The following is a 10,172-nucleotide window of genomic DNA, read 5'->3' as shown; positions in this document are numbered from 1 at the left end:
AGGTACATCACAACTTTTTTGCCCCTTTTGTCTTTGAAGTTGTAAACATGGATGTTGAAGTCTCCACCAGAATTAGAGAATCTTAATCAATGCATAAAACTAGTAAGAGTTCAATAAAGTCATTGAAAAATCTTTCCACATATTTTTGGATTTGATAGCTGCTGCAGGCATTCACTGAAGTTAATTACCAGATTATAAGATATAAAGTCCATCAGTACCTGTTAGTATTGTGGTGTTTTCTAAAGCCAGTTTATCTCCAGTGTTTGGCGTTTGCTCAATCCCGACCTCTGATCACAGCAGTCCAGGAAACCAGCTTCACATGAGGACAGTAAACATTCTGACAGATTTTTGCTGATGGGATTTGTTGGCCACAGTGAAAGTTGTGCTTTGACATACAGTTGACTGTTTCATCACTTCTTATTCCAGAGAAATGTTCAGTAATAATTAACTGAGCTTGGTCCCTGACTCTTCATTCTCTGGGTGATTTTGATCCCTGACAACATGGAGGTGAGGTGTCTTGAATTTGTTCTTCTGCTTTGGGTTCCTGGACTGCTGCAAGGTACGTATAATGAACATTGATATGGTATATTCCTGAAGTTGTGTCTGATTGTTGTCTGTTGTGGTCGATCAGCTCAAGGCCCTCAGCCTTGCAGCGCTCCGAGCCTGGATGCAGGTTTTTTTCTCCCGGTGCAGGAATCATATCCTCATGGAACAAAGATCAGTTATTCCTGCAATGATGGATACAAAGCAGAACGAGGAGGCTGGTGGGGAACAAGCACATGTCTCGATGGTATATGGTTTGGTACCCCAACCTGTATTGGTAAGTGTTTCATTTATTCCATGAAAAGATTTTCTTTAAGTATTTTTATGCATTTTAGTTTAAGACTGAGCAGTAAACAGAACCTTGGTCGATTTCTCATCTTCTTGAGCTTCTTTGAAATGGAATCTGTGACTTTTGGTATTTTACTCGAAAAGCTTCTGTGTTTAATTTTCTTCTTTACAGAAAATCCTCCTACCTGCTGTGAGCCTCCAAAAATATCCAATGCCACCATAATTAATCTGGATTTTCAGGACGTATTTACTCAAGACACAGAAGTGGTGTATCAGTGTAAGGACGGACATACGACAAAGGAAGGAGCCACCAAGAAATCTGTCTTTTGTAGAGCTGGAGTTTGGACAGATGTCCCAACATGTGGTAGGTGGAGAGAATTCAGACATGTACAGAACCTGCCAAGAATATTTATAACACAAACATTTTAACATTTTGTCCAGTTAAAATCACAAACTACAATGTCTTTTTGTTTTCTAACCAAGGCAACGTAGTGTGTAACTGTTATGTTGAAGGAAAAGGATACAATGTCTTTATACCTTAATGTGAAAAAAAAGATGTAAAAAGTGTTGAGTTTGTTTGTATTCAATCTTCTTTAATTAAATCTAGTAAAACCAGTTGTCTAATCCTCATTACAAAACAGGTTACAGATAGTAAAGATGTTCCTGTAGATGTTCTGTTGTATAAAATGACCTAATTTCTGATACCCTAAATGCCAATGACCTGTTCCTATTGTTATGCTATTAATATACTATCACTGAAATAACCTAAATGAAGAGCCTCACCTGTCATCATGGAAAAATAATATATAATGATAAAATAATTTATATTGCTATTTTCACCCTGTAGTTTGTACTATAAAGCAGTGGTCCCAAACCACTGGGCAGCGGACCGGTACCTGTCCGTGGACCAATTGGTATCGGGCCGTGCAAGAAATAATAATAATGTCCGTTCTAAGTATTGAGTCTGGAGGAGCTTTTATTTTGAAAATCCTAAACCGGATGGTGTCGGTTACGTCTTGCGCGCCAACAAGGTTGGGGACCACTGCTATAAAGTACCTACTTTTCATTTAGCGTAACCAATTCTGATTATTTTTTCTTGAAAAATCGCTGAATTTTAGCATATTCCTTTTCAAATGCTCAGAACCGATGCAGGTGAGGCAGCAGCGAGTTGAGCCTCACCTGGGATTGATCAACCTCTCTAACTTCACTGGCTGCCATTCCATGAGATCACAATCCTCCTGTCTGAACGTCACCAATAAAATGGTTAAAAAACACTTAATATACTGAACTGATTTTCCATAATCTAGCTAGTGTATATAATGTACAGTGATTTTTGTCACCAACTCTGTGTGTCACGAGATTCGTGAGCTGAGGATCGATTAGAAACGGCAGAGACCAGATTCGAGGTGAGGCAGGCAGTTCTCTTGCCTCATGGCAGGGGGCGCTCACGATCCCAGACATTGTGACTCCTCAACTGCAGAGTAAGAGACAGTAACAGAGAGCTAGCCATACAGTAAAGTCAAGTGCAAATTTATAGTTTTTTATAGTTTTCTCCTCTTACCGCAGCAATTACTTATTAATAATCGCAAGATAAACATTAAGCCTAAAACCATACTACTGCAACAGACTGAATGTTCTGCTCTTTGTGTGGGAAATATCTGAGTGTTTTCTTTTTTTGTTAGTTGCTTTGACAACAAGTCTGCGCGTGCGCAAATACAGAGAGCGAGAAAGAAATGGTTTTGAGTTGTTCTTTAACGGTTTTTCCCTTTGCTGTGGAGCACAGCACGAAATTAATAATATGGATATGTCCAAGTTTGATTGAGTTAACGGAATTATTCTACGGCAGCGCGTCTAAAGAAAAGTCTTTTTGCCCTCCAACTGTCATGAAGTGTGGTAGGTGGTGAGGCGCGCAGTGGAAGCAGGTTGCTGTAAAAATGAGGATGTTTAATGATGAAATAATCCAATACAAAGTCCAAAATCCTGGCAGCACAGCAGAGCGGAAAGCAAAGGCTCAGTACTGGTAGCAACAGGGTATATGAATGGACAGCAGACAAAACAATGACTGGTGCAAATGACAAGGAACCGACAAAGACACAGTGACGCAGGTGACACTAAATACACAAAAGGTAATCAAGGAACGAGACACAGCTGGGAATAGTCAAGGGGAGACTGGACAATACGGAGACTCAGACACAGAAATACACAGGAAAACACGGAACATGACACCAGCTTTGTCCCATGCACGGAATTTCCTCATGTAAACAATAACATGCAGGCGCTCTATATTTGTAAATATGATTATGATTAACTTAGTGCCTCACCGGCTATGAACCTCTCCGCACGTCACTGGTGTAAATGTGTATGTTCAGACCCCTCTAAAGCTTTTCTTGGTCTTTCCACATCTGAAAATCTTTTGTAGGCGTCACTGATTTACAACAAATAACAAGATGAATCTGCCTCTGCTCTGTTTGTTCCAGCACCTTCTACTGGACCCGGTCATCCTACTGTTACATCCAGTAAATAATCACATTCATTTCTTCATTAATATTACATGTATTTATCTAGAATGTAACCAAACTAATCTATGCATTTCTTAAGAGTTAATGAATTAGAGTTAAGGAATTTGTTGGTTTGCTTGAGAAAAGAAAGTATGAGATGAACTAAGAAACTCGACTTTAACAGTTTTATGAAACTCTATTCTTCCTTTACAGTCGATAATTGTGGAGCGTTCCCTCAGGTTACAAACGGACTTGCTGAGCCATATGAGCGACTTCATTTGAAATACACGTGTCAGGACTATTACAAATTAGTGGGTCCTGACACAGTGGTGTGTCACAGAGGAGGCACGTGGTCCGAAGTCCCCACATGTAAAGGTAGAAGGAAAACAACACTGAAACTGTTTCATAAAAAAAGAAAAAGAAAAACAGACATAAAGAAAAGTGCTTTGTTCTTTTTCTTTTTTTGCAGAGGACTTCTGTCGTCTGAACACTGCAGAGTATCCTGACCTATTAGATACTGGCAATACATTAATCAGAAATGGGGACACAGTGTACCCGAGATGTATAGATATACGGACGTTTCACAACTATGTTGTGATTCGGTGCATTGAAGGGAAACTCAGTGTATCCAGATGTAAGTATCAGTGTTTGTGGTTATAATATGTCAAAAACAGGAAAGGTTCGAGGGGTATGAATACTTTTGCAAGCCAGCGTTTGTTTACATGTTGAACACGTCAGAATTGAAGGACTGGTTCATTGAAAGGCCTCTGCAGACCTTGATGACAGACTGAGCAACGTTGCAGCAGGGAAACATGCAGGACACTGGCTGAAGTTAACCACAGTTGAAGCAGACAATGAAATAAAAAATATATCAAAATTTAAATGTATGTATATATTTTTTTCTCTTTTTCAGGTTGCAACTGGGCCAAGATAAAACTTGTGAGTATTTGTGTGTTACTTAAAGATGTTTTTGTTGCTCACATGCTCTTAATATTTCAGGTATTTCAAGGTACCCCTATTAAAACTGTGTTATTTTTGTGTATCTCTTTGTATAAACATCTAAAGCAGTTATTATTTTTTGATCTCTTTACTGTAACCAGGATCAGTGCTGAGACACCATTGGGAAAAGATCTGGTTCTCTTGGGCTGAACTGATGGACTGACAACAAATGGAAACATGAACCCATTTGAAACAACTTGATATTGAATGTGTTCCTAACGGCCAGGCTGGATATTTTCGTTCTGTTCTACCACAGTATAGCATGTTCTGTATTTAGATTGTTCCAGTAGCATTTCTATAGTTTTGCGTTTCATACAGAGAATTGTAAAAAATCTCTGTCTGACTTCATTTCTGTGGCCTGCAACAGCTACTTAATAAAACATTTCGACTTTAACGAGAGTCATTCTTGACCACACCTGTCAGGTTTTGGTTTGGAGAAGTTGGGACATTTGTAGCCGCCCGCTGTGGGTGGAGCTAACGAGTGAACGGGAGGCGGGTTGTTGGGGTTTGTTAAGGTATTTAATGTAATAACCTCACCATGTGGGTATTACATAAAGAACTGAGAGTGGGGGGGCATCTTGTGGGGAGCTCATGCCGCCCACCCCACAAGATGCCCTGGGCGGTTGCCCCTGTCGCTCATATCAGAAACCGCCATTGTTCATGTTGGTCAACTGTACTGCACTGGAATCAGAACCACAATCACTGGAAATAAGGCATAATCATAATCTACTTTTTCCTTTAGGAATATTAATTACCTGAGAGACCAACAGCATCTATTAGATCTTATCGAGGAGAAGAGTCGACTGCTTCTGGGAGCTAACGGATGGAAAATCAATGCAAACAAGGAATGCGTTCGCAGCAATTTCACATTTATTACATTGCTGGCTCGTTCTGTTGCATAAAATAAAGTTCGGCTCAGGCTTTTTTCTATACGCTCAGCTTCATCACTTCATCACCTTTCACTCTGTTTCTCCCTGTAAGCCAGTGGAGACGCTTTGACCCATCCTGATGTCTGACTTTATGTTTTTGCTGATAGTGATATCTTCTGATTCAGAACACTTTTACTCCAACTATTAGCGATGGTTTTAGTCTTCATGTTCTGTAGAATAGTCTGGATTCCCGACTGTCACACAGGCGCAATCAGCCAATCTTTTTGTATTGAGCTGTTTTTATCCATGAGATTGACAATTTTATCATAGGAGTCAGAACTCTGTTGTCCAACTCAAACAACACGCTCCTAAAATAAGAAAGTCACCTTTTGTCTTTTTGGTCTTTTTGTTCTTCTAAAAACGGCTACTATAAACTTTGCATGATAGTTTATCAGGACCACTACAGATACAAATAAAGGACAATTTTTTCATTTTTTTGGATTTTTGTCTTCACAAAGTCCTCATCATCATATGCAATGGCTGGGAGAAACCCCTTGAATGTACCCAACACTGATGATGGTGTCTGGATCGTCGGCCTGTTTTCACATTTTTCATTCTGAGATTTTTAGAAATGAAAGTTCTTCCATAAACATCCTTCTGAAAGTCAGGGCAGATCTGTTGTGCATCGCAGAAGCAGATATTTCTGGATCTTTACAGAACTCTGCGTTGGTTTTTCATGACACATATAGATAATGTCGGGACAATCAACCAATGAGAACATTCCAGAACCTTCCACCCCATATCCCAGTGAGCTGTGGGATATGGGGCAGATGTTGAACCAAACGGCTGAGCTACAAACATCTAAAAAAAAAAAAAACAATCCCTGCAGTTTTTTAAAAAATGCTAGTAACTGGTAACATCTTGAAAGTCCTGACTGAGGAGGTTTCAGGTCAATATGTCATCTGAGAGGACAGCAGTTACCATGGGAACCTAGAGGGGACTGAAGAAGCAAAAAATAAAAATACAAAACCTCTAGAATACAAGTCTCAAAGGAAAAATGATTACAGTTATGAAACACATGGACGTTATATCAAACACCACAAAAATATGTTCCATAGACTCCGGTTTTTCCTCAGGTAGTCTACTGACTACTAAATAAACTTATCTGATATGTTCAATTTAAACAATTTAAGATGTCAAAAGTTACCAGTATTAGTCAATGCCCAACTGATAGCTGGATGATTTCTTTTTTGTAATGTGTGTTCCACCATCTGCTCCATCCTCAATGCCTGATTGGCCCCCCGTTGTCTAAATGTTGCTTGATTGCAGAGCAAACCCCTTGGATGTTGGAAAACTGTCGCTTCTCGTCGTCATTCGTCGTCCCCGGTGGGTCGAGCCCACAACTGACAACAGATATACTAAGAACTTACGCGTCACTAGAGGTGTCTCCATTACAAATGTGCAGAAATCTTTGTCGATGTTCTGCTAATGTTGAAAAATCACTATTTCGCAATTGCTGCGTTTCCATGAAATAAGAAATTAAATTAAAATCACACATGAATAAGTTAGTTCGCGTGATAAGTCGTGGCAGCAAACGGTAAACTCTCAACAGTTACATGATATTCATAATTCAGACATGGTGCTAGCGCTACGTATCAGCTGTCAGAGGAGATGTTTGAATGACGAACCACTTGGAGCGGCTGGGTATGCGGTGTTTTGGGTCGAATTGTAATCTTGCAATTTTACAGAACAGATATGGATTTGACGCATGTGAATGACGCACAACTTTTTATATATGGTGTGATGCTGTGAGGATGCTGGTGGAGCCAGAAAACCACAAAAACAAACCGTCATCCTGCTACTACTTCCTGGTGTCTCCTTTGTAGTTTCTGTCAGTAGCAACATCCAGGGGTCGTGAGGTTTTCTTTTGTTGTTTGTTTGTTTGTTTTCCACACAGCAAATTTATTTTTGCAATTTCAATTTGCACTATTGCTTAATGATCGCACACCTTGGGGGAAAGTGATATGCTTTTAGTCAGCGAAATATCTTATGTTTGCTCATCCCCAGAGCATAAATAATGTCAAAATGAGTTTTCACCTCGTTTCTGACTTAAAAAACACCCTTGTTCGGTTCAAAGTTCTAAAAAACGTTCACTTGTTTATTCATTTGAATGTGTTTGTGCACAACATACTATGACGATTAAGTGCAGGTCAGTGGACAGACACTGCTAACCAACAGGCTTATGGTTCAATAAACAGCTTTAATCCATCCGTCAGGTGTGTGTTTTTATGTTTTTTGTTTCAGACCTCAGTCATCATTTGCCGTCAGCCTCAAGCCCACAGCTGTGAAGGACTCATGTTTCCACCCGTCCAGTTTGAAGTGTTATCGGTGTGCAGCAGCAGCAGCAGCTGCTCGGTCATTTATTAATCTGTGGGTGATAAAAGCAGGTAAGAACCCTCAGACTGTCGTCAGATTCCTGCGGCAGAACTCAGAAAAACTCCAGCTGACATCCATCACAGTTTTACATCCCAGCAGCAGCAGCAGCACAACTCTGGATATGAAGGTGAGCTCAGCACGTTCAACTCTGAATGCTCCTTGGTGGAGCTGAAACATTCTCTGAAGACACGAGGTTCTCCCAGGAAATGTTCTCTGCTTTACTCTGGAGCCTCACGATACGAACCTCAGGAAGAAATATTTGGTAAAGACGCAACGTGTTCCTCTGCTGCAGCTGCTGTCAGCTCTTCTCCTCCTGCTGGTTCCTCTGTTGGCCAGCTGTTTTACGGACTGCAGCGACATTTTTCGTCAGAATCCCAGCAATCCCAGTGGTGTTTACACCATCTATCCCAACGGATCCACATCTGGTGTCCAGGTACATTCACACCTGTTGGAATTATAAACTCACCATATTAAGGTTTCCTAATATTCCCAGAAACCTGTTCATGTTGGTCAGTTTCCCATCCATCAAATAGTCCAAACCACAGACAGACACCAGAGCAGCATGAAGATTTCAGTTTGTGTGTCTGCAGGTTTACTGTGACATGGACTCACATGGAGGACGATGGACCGTGAGTATCTGAACTCAGATCACGCTCTGGTTTTATCTGTCGTATAAAAACACTTCATGTCCTTCAGGTGACCTTCCAAAAAAAAAAAAAAGTAATTTGGTGCTTATACAGAGTAATGATCCTTAAGTTTTAGTCTGGTTATCTTTGGTATAGCGATAGAAAGCAATGCTGTGTTTCCTAGGAATATAACAGGCAGGAAATACAAAGAAAACAGCACAGGTCCAAGAATCAAGCCCTGTGGGACCCCTGTTATGATCTGAGCCACTGCAGTGTCACTTATACTCCCAGTGGGGTACATAGATGTGATTTTAAAACTTAGGAGTGTACTTTCTCTGAAGTAATCTAAAACCTCTAGTCCTGCACTTGCATCCAAACCGGGTTTTCAGTCAATTTGGGGGAAATTTTTCCAAGAATTTTCGACAAAATGGCGAACTTGAAGAGAAATCAAGTTAAAATTTGATTTTTGATCAGGTGTTCCAGAGAAGGATGGACGGCACGGTAAATTTCTACAGGAACTGGAATGACTACAAGTTGGGCTTTGGGAACGCAGATGGAGAGTACTGGCTTGGTGAGGCCCGAACTGGAAACACTGACTGACTGCGAACCGGAAAACACGCAGATCCTCACAGTAAAGGTTTTTTATGTTGGTCAGAAGAAGTCTATTCTGTCTCAGTAAGTCAAAAATAATCCAATGAGCTCCAGAGGCAGGGAGGCATAAAAACGTCTCAATTATGTGTTCAGTTAGGACGATATAAGATGTGATGTTCTGAGCTGAAGTGCTGCTCATAAAAAGAACAACTTGGGGAAACAGCCAGAACTTTGTAACTCTTCTTCCAGGTTTGGAGAACATCTACTTCCTCACTCAGCAGAAACAGCAAGAGCTGGTAGTGGACATGGAGGACTTCGAAGGAAACAAGGTGTACGCTCGTTACACCTCGTTCAGTGTGGGCCCTGAGTCCGATGGGTATCGTCTACAAGTGGGTGATTACATCGACGGAGGAGCAGGTGGGTTTCAGAACCAGCTGTGAGTCAGCAAGTCACAAACATGTAACAGTGAGGAGAAGAAACTACAGAGAGAGTCTGGGAAACCTAAATGACTATAATCTTAACCTTCACTGCAACTTCAGAGCTGCAAGATTCTACTTTCTAGGTTGAGCTATGTTGTACTTTTGACCTAAATAAATGCAGTTTTCAATGATCTTCACTTCAGTCATCAGCAGATCCATCAGTTTGTGGAACTGGTCCTAACTTTTACCCATGACTGTACACTGTAGGCCAAATGACTATGGAAACCAAGTTCCTATTTAATGCCCTCATTTGTTTCTCAATGAGCCCAATGCTTTTAGATCTCGTTTCTTTGCAGCTCTGTTGTATAAGATCTGTATCTTGGTCTTTAGTATTTATGGACCTGAGTCTGCTGATAAGGTTTGACTCATCTGTAGCTAGATAACGACTAGATAAACGACTAGATAAAAAACATAATTTCTTTGATTTAAATATTTTTCTGCAGGAAGCACTCTGGGGCGTCATAATGGACAACAGTGGCAGACTTTTGATCGTTATCAGCACGCCGGGCCGGAAAACTGTGCAAGGTTATTCCTGGGAGCTTTCTGGTACTGGAGGTGCTACTATGGAAACCCAAACGGGGTCTACATCTGGGGCGCTAATGGCTCTAAATATGAGGTTGGAGTAATCTGGTACAACTGGAAGGCCTCGCAGAATCAGCCCACCTATTCCCTGAAGGCCATCAGCATGAAGATCCGCCCTGTTCAGTAAATCAGCAGCTCAAAACTCCAGCAGGAAGCTGCCGAATCCAACATGAATATTTGGCAATAAAGGTCGAACAGATCATCTCTTGTGTGTTCTCTTTGTGTCCAACTTCCCTGAAGATGTTTAGCTTCTCATTAAAA

At 40.8% G+C, this 10,172-nt stretch overlaps 2 protein-coding genes across 2 annotated transcripts; both read left to right on the top strand.

The window, feature by feature from the left end:
* The first annotated feature begins 266 nt into the window (after nt 1-266).
* On the top strand, nt 267-4,722 carry LOC122841809 (complement factor H-related protein 4-like). Its single transcript, XM_044135360.1, has 8 exons — nt 267-559; nt 632-820; nt 1,004-1,195; nt 3,309-3,347; nt 3,543-3,704; nt 3,799-3,963; nt 4,243-4,268; nt 4,430-4,722. The coding sequence occupies exons 1-8, from the start codon at nt 502-504 to the stop codon at nt 4,439-4,441; spliced, it is 843 nt and encodes a 280-aa protein (XP_043991295.1). The 5' UTR covers nt 267-501; the 3' UTR covers nt 4,442-4,722.
* A 2,331-nt stretch (nt 4,723-7,053) lies between these two features.
* LOC122841810 (microfibril-associated glycoprotein 4-like) lies at nt 7,054-10,113 on the top strand. Its single transcript, XM_044135361.1, has 6 exons — nt 7,054-7,760; nt 7,926-8,066; nt 8,224-8,262; nt 8,734-8,830; nt 9,100-9,267; nt 9,773-10,113. The coding sequence occupies exons 1-6, from the start codon at nt 7,755-7,757 to the stop codon at nt 10,036-10,038; spliced, it is 717 nt and encodes a 238-aa protein (XP_043991296.1). The 5' UTR covers nt 7,054-7,754; the 3' UTR covers nt 10,039-10,113.
* The last annotated feature ends 59 nt before the right edge of the window (nt 10,114-10,172 follow it).

This window comes from Gambusia affinis, linkage group LG12, assembly GCF_019740435.1.
Source record: "Gambusia affinis linkage group LG12, SWU_Gaff_1.0, whole genome shotgun sequence".
NCBI classification, from domain to species: domain Eukaryota; kingdom Metazoa; phylum Chordata; class Actinopteri; order Cyprinodontiformes; family Poeciliidae; genus Gambusia; species Gambusia affinis.
Note: the sequence above shows the minus strand (reverse complement) of the source record. Positions and strands in the feature narration are given on the sequence as shown.

Bases quoted from the DNA above. Each gene is read 5' to 3' on its own strand.
- LOC122841809 (XM_044135360.1), top strand. From the start codon at position 502: ATGGAGGTGAGGTGTCTTGAATTTGTTCTTCTGCTTTGGGTTCCTGGA. The intron at 821-1,003 runs GTAAGTGTTTCA...TCTTCTTTACAG, and splicing joins TGGTACCCCAACCTGTATTG to AAAATCCTCCTACCTGCTGT. The intron at 3,705-3,798 runs GTAGAAGGAAAA...CTTTTTTTGCAG, and splicing joins CGAAGTCCCCACATGTAAAG to AGGACTTCTGTCGTCTGAAC.
- LOC122841810 (XM_044135361.1), top strand. The intron at 8,067-8,223 runs GTACATTCACAC...GTGTGTCTGCAG, and splicing joins GATCCACATCTGGTGTCCAG to GTTTACTGTGACATGGACTC. The intron at 8,831-9,099 runs GTGAGGCCCGAA...CTCTTCTTCCAG, and splicing joins AGATGGAGAGTACTGGCTTG to GTTTGGAGAACATCTACTTC.